Source organism: Osmerus mordax, chromosome 25, assembly GCF_038355195.1.
Source record: "Osmerus mordax isolate fOsmMor3 chromosome 25, fOsmMor3.pri, whole genome shotgun sequence".
NCBI lineage: Eukaryota > Metazoa > Chordata > Actinopteri > Osmeriformes > Osmeridae > Osmerus > Osmerus mordax.
In genome coordinates, this window is record NC_090074.1 from 704,146 (window position 1) to 722,747 (window position 18,602).

The 18,602-nt window shown below is 51.5% G+C and overlaps 1 protein-coding gene across 2 annotated transcripts; it reads left to right on the top strand.

The window, feature by feature from the left end:
* The first annotated feature begins 443 nt into the window (after nt 1-443).
* mks1 (MKS transition zone complex subunit 1) lies at nt 444-7,257 on the top strand. 2 transcript variants are annotated; one of them, XM_067229055.1, is made up of 18 exons: nt 444-826; nt 1,159-1,277; nt 1,425-1,480; nt 1,624-1,776; nt 2,079-2,176; nt 2,943-3,071; nt 3,291-3,392; nt 3,496-3,604; nt 3,853-3,909; nt 4,299-4,341; nt 4,443-4,505; nt 4,640-4,710; nt 4,891-4,960; nt 5,137-5,244; nt 5,928-6,061; nt 6,342-6,424; nt 6,666-6,763; nt 6,999-7,257. In XM_067229055.1, exons 1-18 carry the CDS (start codon nt 750-752, stop codon nt 7,100-7,102), a joined length of 1,674 nt encoding a protein of 557 aa, XP_067085156.1. In that variant the 5' UTR covers nt 444-749; the 3' UTR covers nt 7,103-7,257. The 2 variants fall into 2 exon arrangements, with proteins under 2 accessions (XP_067085156.1, XP_067085157.1); XM_067229056.1 differs by lacking the exon at nt 5,928-6,061.
* Nucleotides 7,258-18,602: the final 11,345 nt, after the last annotated feature.

The window sequence follows — 18,602 nt, forward strand, 5'->3', positions numbered from 1 at the left end:
CCAATTCCCTAACCCTAAAATATACACCCAGCATGTGCTGAAAAAAATTATACCCTAAATAAGCTCAACCTGAATTGACCAAATAACTATACTTTACTAAACCATATTTACGATTACTATACTTACTATGATTATTTAAAAACTCACGGAAAGGATTGCTTACGTTTTGCAAGTACCGTTGTTGGCCAACTCGAACAACACAACCCACAATTCACTTCTTTAATCTGCTAATGTCCCACTCGATTTTATATTACATGACTATATGACATGTCAAATATAGAATATATGTGATATTACGTAAATTCATCCCGACCACCAGGTGGCAGTAATGCACCTTTAGTTCTTGTGAAAGCGACCAAAATACTCTCCTTCGTCTACCGTTACCATGCAACGAGTGAACGCTGTTCTAACGTCATACTGTCTAGTCAGATCATCACATTATAACTCATAACCTGGGATTCAGACATACAGCCTGCTAGAGGATGACTACAGTACGCCAGGGAGCGAGCTCTAGCTAGTTATCCAGATTAGTTAGCATCGAAGCACGCGCTCTGGCGTGGTCAATGAGTATAAACGTTGCATGATTAACCTAGCTAGCAAACTGGCTAACTCGCAACCAGATCAACTAGCTAAGTAGCTTGTTAAGTGTTCTGACTTGCTAGGTAAGGGCTCGCTTGGTTGCCAAGTCTGCACTTAAAACCAACACACAAGAAACAGAACTAGCTAGTGACTAGCTAGTTCTGTAACCCATGGCAGATGGTTGGAGCACCGACACCGGAGAAGCTGTTTACCGCTCACGAGATGCCATCAAAAACCTCAAAATAAAGTTAGTAATAACGGTAGCTAACTACTAGTAGCTGGCTAACGTTAGCTAACCAGTTTAATACAACTTTACCGTGATTACTACTTAGCAAGTCACGTAAAACATGCCTAAGCAGAAATGTATTTTGTCTCTTGGTTTCCCTGCTGCAGTACTGTAGTTTATGGCTGTTAAAATGTACTTTAAGACGTGTGTTAAGTGAAAGCCTGTGACTCTCTTTGGGGTGACAGAACTTATACGGCATACTTTTAGTTATGCATGATCGAAGGATACTGCTCATTCAGCCCCTCTAGCTAGCTAGCCGTGTTGTGTTAGTGTAATGAGGGTTTGCGTTTCAGGGTCCGTATCGAGAAAGTGACTTCTACAGCAGCGCTGTCTCAGCACCTTCATCAGCAAGTGTTGCATCAACAGGAGAGCGGTGTCATCGAACTAGACACTTTCACGCAAGCTCGATCAGGTATTTACTCGTGTTTTAGCTTGCTGCCACATAAAGCGTTTTTTTGTTGTATCGTTGACTGTTGAGTAAGTAGTACGCTTTGTTCACTTGTATGATAACTGTCTCGGATACGCTATTATGTCGATTGATGTCGATGATTCATTTCAGTTGGCGATGATGAAGAGGAGCTGGTCGTTAGTTGGCAAGAGAAACTTTTCAGTCAGGTAGTTCAGTTCAGATATCATGCCATTGAATCATCTACTTTTACGGTAGATTAGCGAACAGTGGTTCATGTTTGTGTGCATGTCTGTGTGTGTGTGCGTGTGTGTGTGTGTGTGCATGTCTGTGTGTGTGTGTGTGTGTGCAGTATGAGGTGGACTTGTTTCAGAGTGAGTCAGTGTGTCAGACCCCTCTGGAGAGGCAGTACCAGACTGAGATCTTGGCCATGGCGGGGAGAGCAAAACGCAATCTCAGGATCTTCACTTACACCGATTTCGACCGATACACCATTTGGGAAGGGGTAGGGTTCACACACCCTCTCTGCCTCTCGTTTTAGCCACTCAGCTATCAGCTCCATAAGTCACATGGTTCAGAGGCACTCGGGGGTAGAGCGTTTGGCTGCAGATCGAGATCACAGGTTCAGGTCCCACCCTGCCTCTTTGGATAAAAGCATCTGCTATAAATGAATACCTTATTTATTGTCATACATTATCACATGATGCGCTAGGCTGATTCTCAACCAGTGAACTGTAGCGATTGCATTGTTTTACTGTTGTGAGGATGTGCATCACAGTAAAGCTGTTCTTCGGCTCCTGGCTGTAGCACTCTCAGAGCGTGGTGAAGACAGCTGGCTCCAGACCCACCTTCCTGGCAGAGAGGATGGCTAACGTGAGGCACAGGCGGCAGGACAGACGGCCGGTGTACGTCCCAAACACACCCCAGCACCCGCACATCACAACTACACACCCCAGCACCCGCACAATCACAACTACACACCCCAGCACCCGCACAATCACAACTACACACCCCAGCACCCGCACATCACAACTACACACCCCAGCACCCGCACAATCACAACTACACACCCCAGCACCCGCACAATCACAACTACACACCCCAGCACCCGCACATCACAACTACACACCCCAGCACCCGCACAATCACAACTACACACCCCAGCACCCGCACATCATAACTACACACCCCAGCACCCGCACATCACAACTACACACCCCAGCACCCGCACAATCACAACTACACACCCCAGCACGCGCACAATCACAACTACACACCCCAGCACGCGCACAATCACAACTACACACCCCAGCACCCGCACATCATAACTACACACCCCAGCACCCGCACATCATAACTACACACCCCAGCACCCGCACAATCACAACTACACACCCCAGCACCCGCACATCATAACTACACACCCCAGCACCCGCACATCATAACTACACACCCCAGCACCCGCACATCACAACTACACACCCCAGCACGCGCACAATCACAACTACGTTCTCCAGATTCACTGGAGTAAAACGTTTCTCAATGTTTCCTTTGGTGGTTCAGTTGGAGGGCCTGCCAACTGGTGGTGGTGGAGGGAATAAAGCTGACCTTGCTTGAGTAACTCTTCCATGTTGCTGGTTTGTGTGTGTGTGTGACTGTGTGTGTGTGTAGAGACAGCAGCATCGCCAAGTCTAAGATGATCACCTGGGAGCCCTCAGAGGAGTTTGTGAAGACCAGCCACGTGGTCAACACTCCAGTCCAGACCATGCACATCATGGCAGACCTGGGGCCCCCCGGCAGGTACGTCTGTTGTTTGTCTTTAGCAGACTGTTACCTGACGGTGTGTTCGTTTAGAAGAGGCGTACATCCTAGCGGCATGCAAATAGAACATACAGCAGAAGACCCAGGATCAGAACAGTTCTAACAGGAGTCGAGGAACGGTCTGTATTTACTAGACACAGCGCAAAGTAACCGTCTACAGACTGGTGCTGTGTGTGTGTGTGTGTGTGTGTTCCCCAGACTGGCACAGGAGTCGGAATGTCTGCTGTGCACCATCAGAGCAGACAGTAATGGAGTGGTCACCATCAAACCAGACTTCAACAAAGGCAAAGAACCCTACAGGTGGGTGTGATTGTAAACCTTACAATTACTGTTCCATCTAGAGCATGACTGAAGGAAGACTTGTTGTGGAACATGGTTCCTCCCTGCTGTGCGTGTTCTCCAGGGTGGAGGCGGGGGAGGAGAGGAGGGAGGTTTGGCGCTTGACGCTGGAGAACGTGTCGTCGGACATCAACACAGAGGAGAAGGAGAGGGAGCAGCGCATGTATACAGACGTGAGCCATGGGCCCTCCTTTAGCACCTCCTCCTTCAGCATCCCCTCCCACCCTCCTTTAGAACCTCCTCTCACCCTCCTTTAGAACCTCAAGGCAGCTTTACAGAAAGCAAAGTTACAGAATATGATGTAGGTTGTGGAAGGGGAATTTTCAAAGAATGACAGTCTGAGGCATCTAATGGTTTCCGGACTCCATGTATTTATTTATCTGTCTGGCTGGAAACTCATCTTTCTTCTTTCTCTCCATAGTTGTACACGCGACACCGAGATTATCTCAACAGCCTCGTGGGACAAGACTTTGAAATGGTACTCCCTTGTTGTTTTCCGATTGATTTAGAGTTCTTTCAAAATAAGAGTACTAGTAGCATCACAATTGTCCCATATCATAGTTTTCCCAACTGAAGTCAGTCAAACAAGTAGCGGTGCTCCTTCATGCTTTAGTGCTTAAGTCAACTTAATGACCTTGGTATTTATACTGGGAAGTAAGATAAACAAATTCTACTCTGTTATGTTGATGTAAATGGTCTTGGCCAACAGTCTTGTATGTTTCGGTCCTTCCAGCCTCCCCTCTGTTATGTTGATGTAAATGGTCTTGGCCAACAGTCTTGTATGTTTCGGTCCTTCCAGCCTCCCCTCTGTTATGTTGATGTAAATGGTCTTGGCCAACAGTCTTGTATGTTTTTCGGTCCTTCCAGCCTCCTCCTGGTATCCTGCGCCTGCTGGTGAATGGAGAGATAGGTGAGACCAGGAGCTTACATTCAAATCTTCTGTTAAGATTCGTATAAAATTATACAGACAACTAATTATATTAATAATGATGAATCCCATCATTCCCCCAGTCTCAGCTCAAGGCTTCGAATACGACGACCTCTACATCCACTACTTTATAGAGCTTCCCAACAGTAAGTCCCTCCATGAGAACGGGATCAAATCCCAAACCCTTAATGTGACATCACAAACAAGCACTACTTTGTTTAGCTACATCCAAAAATAAATGGGTCGTGTTGTGATAGCTGAGTGTGTCCTGTGGTTTCAGACTGGTCCAGTCTGCCTCAGCAGTCTCTGTCAGGGGTGACCCAGACATGCCGCACACGCACCGTGGGGAAGGTAGGTCCTCCTCATCCCACCTCAACACCACCTCAACACCATCTCCTCACCCCACCTCAACACCATCTCCTCACCTCAACACCACCTCCTCACCTCAACACCACCTCCTCACCTCAACACCACCTCCCCACCCCACCTCCTCACCTCAACACCATCTCCTCCATCCTTGGGTCCCTGCAGGACGATGTGGCGTACTTCAGCTTCCCCTTCACCTTCGAGGCGTTCTACAGGAAGGAGGATGAGAGCGAGGGTTAGCACACCAGCACCACAGACACCACACCAGCACCACAGACACCACACCAGCACCACAGACACTGCATGTGTTGTGTGAAAGTGGCTGACCGTTCACACTACTGGATATGACAGCATGTTTGATGATTGTAACTTATTATTATTATTACATTATGGTCTGTGGTGTTTTCGTAGAATCTCTTCCACAGTGGCCAGTGCTGTACTTCAAGGTCCTGTCTCTAGACTTCTGGCAGCGCTACAGAACTGAGGGCTATGGATACCTGGTGTTCCCTGCTACCCCAGGTAGAATTCACATTCACAAGTGTTCATTACCGTTAGATGAACCATATTTGTGTAGTATTTGTTATTGTTAAAGTAGTAGTGTGTGCAGTGTTCAGGGTCAGGTGACCGTGTGTTCAGGGTCAGGTGACCGGTGTGTTCAGGGTCAGGTGACCGGTGTGTTCAGGGTCAGGTGACCGTGTGTTCAGGGTCAGGTGACCGGTGTGTTCAGGGTCAGGTGACCGGTGTTCAGGGTCAGGTGACCGTGTGTTCAGGGTCAGGTGACCGTGTGTTCAGGGTCAGGTGACCGTGTGTTCAGGGTCAGGTGACCGGTGTGTTCAGGGTCAGGTGACCGTGTGTTCAGGGTCAGGTGACCGTGTGTTCAGGGTCAGGTGACCGTGTGTTCAGGGTCAGGTGACCGGTGTGTTCAGGGTCAGGTGACCGTGTGTTCAGGGTCAGGTGACCGTGTGTTCAGGGTCAGGTGACCGTGTGTTCAGGGTCAGGTGACCGGTGTGTTCAGGGTCAGGTGACCGTGTGTTCAGGGTCAGGTGACCGTGTGTTCAGGGTCAGGTGACCGTGTGTTCAGGGTCAGGTGACCGGTGTGTTCAGGGTCAGGTGACCGTGTGTTCAGGGTCAGGTGACCGTGTGTTCAGGGTCAGGTGACCGGTGTGTTCAGGGTCAGGTGACCGTGTCTGTGCTCCACGCAGGGAAGCACACCTTGTCGTGTCCCAGCTGGCGGCCCCTGCAGACGGGGACGGTGTCGGAGCTGAGGAGGTTCTTCATCGGAGGATCTCCAGAGCTGGAGGATGGAAGCTACGTCAGGGTGCCCAGCACCTTCAAGGTGGGACGCCCGCAGAGAGAGATCCATCAGCATCAGGAATGTTTTGTTTTATGAATTGAAGCGGTAGATACAGACTGTTCCTCAATTCTGACCACGGGAATATCGTTTTAACTGTGCATTTGTACTAATGGAAATGTCATCTAAAAACATGTGAAAGATGTACACTCCTTCCCCTGTATCAGCTGATGTGAAGGGGTGTGTGAGGCACGTAACAAAGGAACATAACATCCCAGCTGATGAGGTGTTGAAATGTAAAGGGTGTTCTTCTTTCTGCCTGCAGGGGGAGAGACTGAGCCGGTTTGGGTTTCGTACCAAGACCACAGGCAGCGTCACCTTCACCCTGCACTGCCTGCAACACGCCAGGTCAGTCTGCAGGCAGGCAGTCCTCTCACTCAGGCACTCACAGGCACTACAGGGGGACGGAGAGAAAGTGGAAAGTCGAACAAACATTCGAGTAAATCGTGAAAATAGGGGTACAAATACTTGTTCATACAATATGAATACGGGTATGAGGGGTGCTTGGATTCAGACGAGGGTACTGAAGCCAAAAGGGTTTGAGAACCGCTAGTGAGGAGGTGCCTCACGGTGGCTGTCTGTTGTTCAGGGCCTTTGTGGACGCCAGCATGCTGAAGAGGAGAAGGCAGAGCGTCCTGGACCAGTTAGGAGGCTTCAGCCAGCAGGGAGCCGTGTACAACGTCCTGGGTGAGGAAGACTGGTGCAGTGTTCTGGTCTCCTGGTCCTCAGGGCCCACTGTCCTGTATGTTCTACATGTTTCCCTGCTCCAATACGCCTGGTTTAAATGAAAGAGGTTGCTATCAGGCTTCTGCAGAGCTTGATAAAGACCCATTCATTTGAATAAGGTGTGTCCATCCCTCTCACTCTCTCTCTCCATCCCTCTCTCTCTCTTTCCTTCTCTCTCTCCATCCCTTGCTCGCAGAGGCGTTCCAGAGGGCGAGGAGGCGGATGAATGAGGCGAGAGAGAACCTTCCTAAAGACCTGATCACCACTTCAGGCCCGATCAACTCTGAATCCTCCGCCTAGGTCTTCCTCAGGGTCACCAGCCTCTGCTGTTCTTGATTTATAGCAATATTTCAGTCCTTTTCACAGAATTTATTCATATGTATATATTTTTACATGTAAAGACTGCTATTAACTGCAATTTGATACCATATTTGAAAAATACTCAAATAAAATAATGCTTGGACGATTTTTATGTATGTTAGTATTTCACAGAATTGTAAATGTATTCTGTGCATGTACTGTTGAATTCATCATTTAGTATGTTCCAAATATAACTTTTTCGGTCAATTCTTTCTGAAAAGTTAAGAACAAAAAATCTAAACGTTTGGCTAACGAGAATTTTTTTTGTGTAGTGTGTTACAAAAAAGTTTTGACATGTTGGAGAAACAAATTCAAATAAGTAAAAAAAAAAAAAAAAACGAGAAGTAGGAATAAAAAAATATATTAATTCGCGACACAGGCGACCACGTCCGTGCGTGCCCAATCAAGTGACAGAGCGAGCGACTAATTAGAGAGGAGAAACGTTCAGCTCCCAGTGCAGAGTAACACACTTCACCCAAATGTCAAATTCACAATAGTGAGACTGACTCCAACAAGTATCTACCGTTAAAACAGGTGTTCAGTGAGCAGGAAGAGGCTAAACGAGCCAACGATAGCAGCCTTATTGTCTGTTGCCCTCCCGCCACACCGTATTCAACTTGAGCCCTGCTGCTCGCGGTGAACCAGCTACAGCGTGGGACACCGCAAAGCAGACACCCGCTCCGACCCCGCCTCAGCACCCAGCAGCAGCATCACAGAGCGAGACCTGCAAATCAAGTAAGACTGCGATCTTTAGTGAAGACCACGCGTTGAGCTAGACACTTTATATAAGGAGATGGACTAAGAGGCAGGGTTGTCTCTCAGTCTCTCCCTCTTTCAAACTAGACTTCTCAAGGACCCTCGTTCGGCAGTTGTGAAGGTTGTCGATACTCTGGCTCTAGTTTGGAATAAGGTCAGATGTGTTGTGTGATTTATGATGATGGGATAGTTACTAATTATAAATCAATTCTAAAATACGCTTGTTGTTCTAATTGTATTACATCACATGTGTAGGCTATATACAGATTTGATTTGACTAAATTATATAATAACCAGACTAGACTAAACTTAACTTTTATTTCAGTAGGATTATATTGGCTTTCCACACACGTCCCAGTTAGAAGGACCCACTTGTAACAGTAGAGGTCGCCATTGTTTAAGATGTCGTCTGAAATATTGAAACGGTGGTGTTCATAAAAGCCTCCGGAGTTCTAGATCAGTTCAGACATCCCAAGTCTCCCGGAAGCACGGGGTACGTCACGTGCTGGTTGAGGGGGTACATCATGCGTCCCGGGCTGGGGGGGGGGAGCTTTATGTTCTGTTCTACTCAAACTGGATCCCTGGAGCTCTGCATCGTGACTGTGTCAACCCCAGGGAATAGAGACACCAGTGGGGTGTGTGTGTGTGTGTGTGACAACCTGGAGGTCAAGGTTAGCCCTGAACGCAACCCCCGTTTAATTAACCCTCTCTTCAGACACCCAGCTGGCATTTGCCACACACACACACACACACACACACACACACACACACACACACACACACACAGCAGCTGGACAACCACGGTTCTCCACTACAACCCCTCAAGTTGTCTATCCGATCGTTCTGTTGTCTTGGGCAGTTGGGTTCAACCCTAATGTTCCCATCAGCCCCCCCCCCTCTACACATCACCCAGTCTTACATCAGCCCCCCCTCTCCTCAACAGTTACTGGGCAACAACCAACAGAACATCCACCCCCCCATTAGAACGCAATGGCATCCCAAACATGCCCCCCCTCTCTCTTATCAGTGGGGCAGTGCTGGCATCACCCCCTCCCCCCCCCCTAGCGAGCCCAGAGTACCGCTGTTCAGTAACACGTTCACACTGATCGGCTGTGTGTGTCTGAGGGAACATTATGTATGGTTATTGCAAACAGCTTTTGACTGGGAAACCCAACCTGGGTAAACACAGCTATCTAGGCTGGTGATGTAGGCTGGTCTGGGGTGATAAAGGTGCTATGTTGGGAGAGATAACAACAGCTTTTTGCGGAAGCATGTGTTCAGGAGGGGGTTGGGGGAAGTGCTGTCTTGCGTGTCGTCCTGCTGTGTATGTGCCCACGTGCGTAGAGCGTGTGCGTAGAGCGTGTGCGTAGAGCGTGTGTGTGTAGAGCGTGTGTGTGTAGAGCGTGTGTACGAGCGTGTGTGTGTGTAGAGCGTGCGTGTAGAGCGTGTGCGTGTAGAGCGTGCGTGTAGAGCGTGTGCGTGTAGAGCGTGTGCGTGTAGAGCGTGTGCGTGTAGAGCGTGTGCGTGTAGAGCGTGTGCGTAGAGCGTGTGCGTGTAGAGCGTGTGCGTGTAGAGCGTGTGCGTGTAGAGCGTGTGCGCGTAGAGCGTGTGCGCGTAGAGCGTGTGCGCGTAGAGCGTGTGCGCGTAGAGCGTGTGCGTACGAGTGTGTTTGCTTGTAGGAGACACAGTTTGCACCCGCCGCCTCGCTGTTTACAAGTGAGAGTGTGGTTATGTGTGTGTCACACTTAGTGTCGCTGTCACACTCTCAGTAACACCTCGGACCCCCTCCCCCCCCCCTCGGACCCCCTCCCCCCCCCCTCGGACCCCTCAGTGTTAATCTGCCCCCCCCCTCCCCAGTCTGACCTTGTCCAGCTCATGAGAAGCCTCACCTTCCACCATGCTGCATCACACGGCCCTGGGAGGAACACAATCCTATTTTAGACATGACAACACAACTAACAGAACCCCCCCACACATACACACACACACACACACTCACACACACAACCAGACAAGCATCTCAGCCCCCAGTATCCTGAAGGCCTTGTCTCTCTCTTGTACTCCACCGTGGTAGTGAGAGATGAGGGAGGGGGGGGGTGTAAGTGGAGTTGTATGTCTGCCAATGTGTAGGGATTAGTGTTGGAGGTGGCTCTCTGCCAGGGCATGGCATCACCCTGTTGCTCCACAACACCGGTGCTGTGTGTGAACCTACCCCCTGACAGATCCTGCTCCATGTCTTTATCTGGGAGGAGAGGTGCTAACTGTCTGCCATGCCTGGAGAGGGGCAGCAGGCTGGAGAGGGGCAGCAGGCTGGAGAGGGGCAGCTGGCTGGAGAGGGGCAGCAGGCTGGAGAGGGGCAGCAGGCTGGAGAGGGGCAGCAGGCTGGAGAGGGGCAGCAGGCTGGAGAGGGGCAGCTGGCTGGAGAGGGGCAGCAGGCTGGAGAGGGGCAGCAGGCTGTAGAGGGGCAGCAGGCTGGAGAGGGGCAGCAGGCTGTAGAGGGGCAGCAGGCTGTAGAGGGGCAGCAGGCTGGAGAGGGGCAGCTGGCTGGAGAGGGGCAGCTGGCTGGAGAGGGGCAGCAGGCTGGAGAGGGGCAGCAGGCTGGAGAGGGGCAGCAGGCTGGAGAGGGGCAGCAGGCTGCCTCTCTGGCGTTTGTCTCCAAGGTCACCTATTTTGTCCGGGTTCCAGCAAGCTACTTCAGACATCTCGTGGGTAAAGTTATCACATGGATTTAACAGAGGGGATGATGGTCACATGGGGGGGGGGTGAGTGTGTGTGTGTATGGGGGGGGGTGAGTGTGTGTGTGTGTGTGTGTGTGTGTGTGTGTGTGTGTGTGTGTGTGTGTGTGTGTGTGTGTGTGTGTGAGCAACAGTGTGAAGGGGCTATGGAGTTCCTGACAAGTTGGGTCATAGGACAGATTTTGTCATAATATCCACAAGAATCATAACATCATACTCTAAAGCCTGGCTTCCTGACAGTGCAGAATGAGCAGTCAGGGTGACAGGGGTGCATTAGGCAGACTGCCTGGCTCACTAGAATAAGACATCTGTTTAAAGGTCTTCACCACACCATGACACCAAGACCTGCTGCCCTGTTGAAATCGAGAAAAGTGGACCACTCTCCCCTTTGTCTGATCCCTCCTCTCATGACAGGACTATATATAATATGTGTATGTATACATACATATATACATACACGTGTGTGTATATGTACAGTGTCTGTGAACATTTGTGAAGGGCCTGGTTCCATTCCAAAGCCTGGCCTCTGGTTTCCTTGTGGCAGGTTTGGGCCTGGTTCCATTCCAAAGCCTGGCCTCTGGTTTCCTTGTGGCAGGTTTGGTTCTGGTGTGGCAGCTGTCAGCTGAGCTGCACACGATAAGGAGCCAGAGAGACAGCTCCTCCCAGCTCCTCCCTGCTGACAACTGGGGGCCTGTGGAAAACAAGACTTCTCTGTCACCCCAACACCACCCATCCAAAGCCAAGACCCCACTCAGCTGGAACCCTTGCACAGGCCAGAGAATGTTTCGATTAACATATCTTATTTAAGTTATACAGAAATCACTGCACAAATAAGCTGAATGTAAGCCTGAAATCTGAAGCCACATTAAGCGCCCTCGTTGCAAAGCAAAAAAGAACAATGGCAGACAAATACTGCAGCTTCTGGAGAACTTTCTTGTGATTAGGAAGCAATAGGAAGAAAAATATCTACTTCCACCCCTCCCCCCACCGAACGAGAGATAGAGAGATGCAGCCAGCTGATTGAATGGTAAACTGGATCCCCAGGGACAAGCTGAAGCCATTCCTACCCAGTTAGCCCCCCCACGCTCCTGTTAGCTCCCCACGCTCCAGTCCCAAACAGCTGGTCCCAGCATTCTTGCCTGTTCCCTGTGGCCTGGCTGGAATCTGCTGCTGAGGGAAGCTGTAGGGCAGGACACGGTCTGGGGCTTCTGGTGGCTTAGGGTCTGGGGTCTGGGTCTTGAGGGTCTGGGTCTTGGGGGTCTGGGTCTTGAGGGTCTGGATCTTGAGGGTCTGGGGTCCAGGGTCTGGGTCTGGGTCAGGGTCTGGGTCTTGAGGGTCTGGGTCAGGGTCTGGGTCTTGAGGGTCAGGGTCAGGGTCTGGGTCTTGAGGGTCCAGGGTCTGGGTCTTGAGGGTCTGGGTCTGAGTCTTCCTTAACCCCCCTCAGCTGGCTGGGCCTCCTGAGAGCTGAGGGATATCAGGTCCACCCCTAGTGGTCATCCAGTGGTGGTGCACTTCCTGTCTCTGGTGCCTCCTCTGCATCAGGACCCCTGATTGGACATGACATCATCAGCCGTGAGTACAAGGCATGAGAGCAGCACACAGTGTGTGTGTGTGTGTGTCTGAGACAAGAAAGCCTTGTGACGTGCATCTCAACGACTTGACAGGAAACAGCCTTTGTTGTCCTCCATTGCTTTCAGACAGGGAAACATGTCCTCACCTCCTAACAGGAGGGCTGAGTGAAAGACTGCTTCCTCTATGGTTGTGCACAGTCCACAACCTGCACCACGGGATGCAAGCTTCGGGCTAGCGCTCACACACACACACACACACACACACAGTGTGGCACACTGGTAAGACAGTTGGTGATTGTTGGTTACCATGGTGGCATGATGTCCACTATCTATTTCTATTTGACCAAAGTGATCTCAGTGTGAGTGTGTCTGAAGTCCTGAATGCATCTGGTGTTTGAGCTAGCAACCGCAGGGGCCAACAGCATCTCAGCAGCACATTATCAAGCCGACATATCAATCCCGTCTTCGTAGAGAGACTATGATATCAAACCCTTTCTGCTCCTACTTGAGGATTAATGCCAGCGTTAACGGGGACAGCTGAGAGTGAGCGTCGGCCGGGGGTCTGTGACAACGCAACAAACAAGACATGCAGCCCTGCTCCCCTTAATCCAGCTCTGTGCCCTGCTGACAGATGCCATAACGTTAAACTCCAGGCCCTGGCCTGGCCCTGGCGCCAACCCCTTTTATTGCTCTCCGGGTGCGCTGGTAATCTCCTCAGGGTGAGGGGAGTGTGGAAGGGGCAGCGTGGATGCCTGGCCACCCTGGAGCTGCCAGACTGGTCTCTGGAGGGGCTGCTGCTATGCTAGCTGAGGCCTAGCGTCAGGGAGGGAGGGAGGGAGGGAGTGGGGGGAAGACATGCAGAAAAGGGCCCAGGCTGGATTAGAAATGCACTCTGCAGTGAGTGCCTCCCCTCTCCTCCTCCACCAGCGCTGCTCACTGGGTGGGGTCAGGCAGGCCAACACCCCTCCAGGCTGCGGTGGTCCCACGCCAGGAGAGGAGAGACCATGCACCCCCACATGCCTGGTCTGAGAAGCCTGTCTCTGGCTTCACCCTCCCCCCCACGCCCTCCCCCCCACGCCCTCCCCCCCACGCCCTCCCCCCCACGCCCTCCCCCCCCCCCCCCCCCAATATACGGTAGCATGCAAGAGGGATTATGGGTAATGCAATAAAGCGGGTGGGCAGTGTTGTGGCTCAATGGTGCTCTCTCTGTGTGGAAACCTTTTGGTTTCTGTGTGAACTGATCTTGGGGTGTGGAGAGGAGTGTGTGTGTGTGTGTGTGTGTGTGTGTGTGGTGGGGGTGCCTTATTAAAGGCGTGTGTAAACGATGAAGCAATGTTTAGCTGAAACTGAGAGGGTTGTTTTGCTGTGGAGAGGGAAGCTTGGTGGTCCAAACCGGCCTGGTGGAGAGAGAGATCGGCTCCCCTGCTAGAGAGAGAGATCGGCTCCCCTGCTAGAGAGAGAGATCAGCTCCCCTGCTAGAGAGAGAGATCAGCTCCCCTGCTGGAGAGAGAGATCGGCTCCCCTGCTAGAGAGAGAGATCGGCTCCCCTGCTAGAGAGAGAGATCAGCTCCCCTGCTAGAGAGAGAGATCGGCTCCCCTGCTAGAGAGAGAGATCGGCTCCCCTGCTAGAGAGAGAGATCGGCTCCCCTGCTAGAGAGAGAGATCGGCTCCCCTGCTGGAGAGAGAGATCAGTTCCCATGCTGGAGAGAGAGATCAGTTCCCCTGCTAGAGAGAGAGATCGGCTCCCCTGCTAGAGAGAGAGATCAGCTCCCCTGCTGGAGAGAGAGATCAGCTCCCATGCTGGAGAGAGAGATCAGCTCCCCTGCTGGAGAGAGAGATCAGCTCCCCTGCTGGAGAGAGAGATCAGCTCCCCTGCTGGAGAGAGAGATCAGCTCCCATGCTGGAGAGAGAGATCAGTTCCCATGCTGGAGAGAGAGATCAGTTCCCCTGCTAGAGAGAGAGATCAGCTCCCCTGCTGGAGAGACGCCAGGCTTGTTCAATGTTAAGTTGCCAGTGAAGGACATGACGCGTCGTGCCAGGAGCACTGAGACCTGTAGGATATACGACCCGCCGTCCCAGTCTTAAAACCCAAACATCACTTAACGAGGTCGGAGGTGAAGGATAGAGAAACACCGGGCTGTTCAGGGAGAAGTGCAGGAAGGACCTACTGAAGCCAAACATTTAGCAAGGGAGGAAATATGGTTGGATCTCATATTTTTGCAGCAGCTCTGCTTTCCAGGAGACGTTTCCTAAATGATGCAGCTCCTGTTTTTCTGAAGCCAGATGACCTTTTTTGGAATGTGTTCGCTGTGGTTTTTATTTTTGTCACTAGTCCTCTAGTCACTGTCTGCCTGCTGTGAGCTTTTAGACTCCCTCTCCGCTTGCACCGGAGGGGGAAACGCAAGCCGCTGTTTTCCTCCTCAGGGAGACTCCGCAGAACACTGCAGAGGGGAGCGTTGCAAAGCCAGTTTCTACGTCACGGGCGAAGACACAGAGCATCTGGATGACCGCAGAGGCGAAACATCATGAATAACATTTCTGAATGGAGATGGTTCATCTAGGAGGGAGATGGTTCATCTAGAAGGGAGATGGTTCATCTAGGAGGGAGATGGTTCATCTAGAATGGAGATGGTTCATCTAGGAGGGAGATGGTTCATCTAGGAGGGAGATGGTTCATCTAGGAGGGAGATGGTTCATCTAGGAGGGAGATGGTTCATCTAGGAGGGAGATGGTTCATCTAGAAGGCAGATGGTTCATCTAGAATGGAGATGGTTCATCTAGGAGGGAGATGGTTCATCTAGGAGGGAGATGGTTCATCTAGAAGGGAGATGGTTCATCTAGGAGGGAGATGGTTCATCTAGAAGGGAGATGGTTCATCTAGAAGGCAGATGGTTCATCTAGAAGGGAGCTGGTTCATCTAGGAGGGAGATGGTTCATCTAGAAGGGAGATGGTTCATCTAGACGGGGTTGGATTTAAAAGCAATGATTTTCTTTTCGTCAGATTTGATGTCTCCCAAACCTTGTTTTAAAAGATTCATCCAAATGATTTGGTGGACAAACTGGCTTCTTGTTCCTTTCTGGAATCTTGTGGTTTAGATTTACATTTACATTTAGTCATTTAGCAGACGCTCTTATCCAGAGCGACTTACAGTAAGTACAGGGACATTCTCCCCGAGGCAAGTAGGGTGAAGTGCCTTGCCCAAGGACACAACGTCATTTGACACGGCCGGGAATCGAACCAGCGACCTTCTGATTACAAGCCCGACTCCCTCACCGCTCAGCCACCTGACTCCCATCAGAGATGGGAGTCATGTGATGGGAGTCATTCATAGATAGTGAATGTATGTCGTCTTGTGTGAGGACTTCCATGACTGGGTGTGAGGTTGTAGCTTGCAGTACTGGGTTACATGTAAGCCCTTAGCAGATGTTAGGAAAGGCCTTCACTTGTAGAGCAGTTCCTGTCTGATGTCCAGGAGCATCGGTGGCAAGCGGTTATCAAGTCTTGTTCAGAGGAAACTTAAACAGACAGACTAAGACTGATAATAACAGAATATACCAAAGAAAACCAACACCAAAAAATACTGACTTTCTGTTTGCGTAGCCCCCAGAATACTGGGAACTGAGTTTTGATGAATACCTACAAAATTCAAATCACCTCTATGTTTTTGATTCCTGGTCAGCTAGAGTTTCAACATGCCTTGCATAAATCCTGCCTAGTCTTGCTGACGGGACCTTCTCAACGGTTGTATATTGTTCCAGGTCAAATGGTTCAGGGCAGGGGATCTTTAACGAGTCAGCCATTACAAACAGCCATTAAACTCTGATAAACACACGTTATAAACACAGCGAACAATACACAGCACCCACAGACCGCTTCGCTGACTGTGATGAGGTGAAAATGAAAGGAGAGGTGTGAGGCTGGATCATGTGTGCCTGATTTAGCTGTTAAAACAAAATAAAATAGTGCTGCCTTGCCTCGCCGCTGCCTGGAGATTTTCCCTGTCCTCCTTTTCTCAGTAACTCAGCATTCCTCCTGAGCCAGTCTGGGTGGAGGAGAAACCACATCCTCCTGGCTCTGGCTGCCGGGTCCACACCTGGGAGAGCGCCCTCTCCCCTCTCCCCTCTCTCCTCTCTCTCCTCTCTCCCGTCTCCCCCCTCTCTCCTCTCTCTCCTCTCTCTCCTCTCTCCCCTCTCCCCTCTCTCCCCTCTCTCCTCTCTCTCCTCTCTCCCCTCTCTCCTCTCTCTCCTCTCTCTCCTCTCTCCCCTCTCTCCTCTCTCCCGTCTCTCCTCTCTCTCCTCTCTCTCTCCTCTCTCCCCTCTCCCCTCTCTCTCCTCTCTCCCCTCTCTCCTCTCTCTCCTCTCTCCCGTCTCTCCTCTCTCTCCTCTCTCTCCTCTCTCCCCTCTCTCCCCTCTCTCTCCTCTCTCCCCTCTCCCCCCTCTCTCCCCTCCCCTCTCTCCCCCCTCCCCCCTCTCTCCTCTCCCCTCTCTCCTCTCTCTCCTCTCTCCCCTCTCTCCTCTCTCCCCTCTCTCTCCTCTCTCCCCTCTCTCTCCTCTCCCCTCTCTCCTCTCTCTCCTCTCTCCCCTCTCTCCTCTCTCCCTCCTCTCTCTCCTCTCTCCCCTCTCTCCTCTCTCTCCTCTCTCCCCTCTCTCCCCTCTCTCTCCTCTCCCCTCTCTCCCCCCTCTCTCCCCTCCCCTCTCTCCCCCCCTCCCCCCTCTCTCCTCTCTCCTCTCCCCTTTCCCCCCTCTCTCTCCTCTCTCTCCCCTCTCCTCTCTCCCCTCTCCCCTCTTCTCTCTCCCCTCCCCTCTCCCCCCTCCCCCCCCTCCCCTCTCTCCCCCCTCCCCCCTCTCTCCTCTCTCCTCTCCCCTTTCCCCCCTCTCTCTCCTCTCTCTCCCCTCTCCTCTCTCCCCTCTCCCCTCTTCTCTCTCCCCTCCCCTCTCCCCCCTCCCCCCTCTCCCCTCTCTCTCCTCTCTCTCCCCTCTCCTCTCTCCCCTCTCCCCCGGCCAGCAACACTCACACACACAACAGCATTTTATCTAACCTCGGTCCATTATTCGCAAATATACATTTTATAAAGTATTTAAATGCAGACAAATATCAATCGTGTGCAAAAACATCCCCTCTCCCTTGAGCATAATCACTCATTCTCAGAAGTATGAAACACATTCACACATTCACACATTCATACATTCCCCCGCAGGATGTTTCCTCCAGCAGGCAGCCGTGCTGTGCATGGCTGCAGAGGCAGAGGCAGAGGCATGGTTTGTGGAAGCCACATCGTAGCCAACCCCTTCATTTGGGTTCATCCCATCCGGAGAGCGCCGTCGACCGACTCAGACCAAGCGTAAACACCACTCACGACTAACATCTCCAACAAACCGCTAATCCGCTCTGACAAAGTCTTGCATAACATCAAGTTGACCGTGTGGCTTTTGAGTAACATTTGATGACGGGAAGTAGAGAGAGGGGGGTGTGGAAGCCCCCGCAGGCTTGAACGCAGCAGATACACGTTCCAGCTTGGCCCAGCTCACAGCTCCAGGATCAGAGAACGCAGCCAGGGCGACAGCGAGAACGAGAGATCTGTTTTCCGGGAGGGAGGTGTGTTGGTGTAACGGAGCTTTCGGCGGCCGACAGAGACCTTAATCACAAGCAGCTTCCTGCAGATCCATAAAGACCCTTTGAGTGGCAGGCAGCCGGGTTAATACAGCACAGATGGAGGGAGGAGGGGAGGGGAGGGAGGAACAGAGGAAGAGAGATGGAGGGAGAGAGGGAGATGAGGAGTGCTGAAAGAAGAGCTCCTAAGACCCGCAGCCTTGGCAGGCCAGCGACAGACATCAAGCACAACACGCCACAGACGTTGGCACGTGCCTCCGCTCTGGGATTCTTGGTGTTGGCTCCCAGTATCTGAGTCGGGTTGTTTTCTGTCTGCACAACCCTCGTGTCAGCCCAGGTATCAGATATGCCTCTAAATGGTGTGCAGACGTAGAGTGGTTGTCTATTTTTGGGGGCCTCTAAAACTGGGTCTAGCAGTTAAATAGCTGCCCTGGATTTTTCCAGTCAAAGTCAACTCACCCTGACGGGTCTGAAAATCGTTTGGTATTTCACTGAGATACTAGTTAGGTGCTAGTTTCCCCCTGGTACATACCGTGTGCCCCTGCTCTACGCCAAAACTGCTTCTAAACTTTAAAGTCTTGTCACAATCAGAGCCCAGAGGCGGGCCTGCTGATTTGGAGGGCGACCTGGTCAGCAGGGTGTCTCTGTCTGGTGCCGTACGGACGCATGCAGAAGGAGGGACACACTCTTCCTACCGAGGGTGCTCCTGGAGGAGAAGGAGAGATGCCTCTCCATCGGCATGTCTGGTCCAGGGTCTGAGGGTGTTT

Coding starts and splice junctions, on each gene's coding strand:
- mks1 (XM_067229055.1), top strand. CDS start 750: ATGGCAGATGGTTGGAGCACCGACACCGGAGAAGCTGTTTACCGCTCA. Junction 4,506..4,639: donor CTTTATAGAGCTTCCCAACA/GTAAGTCCCTCC, acceptor CTGTGGTTTCAG/ACTGGTCCAGTCTGCCTCAG. Junction 5,245..5,927: donor GGTGTTCCCTGCTACCCCAG/GTAGAATTCACA, acceptor TGCTCCACGCAG/GGAAGCACACCTTGTCGTGT.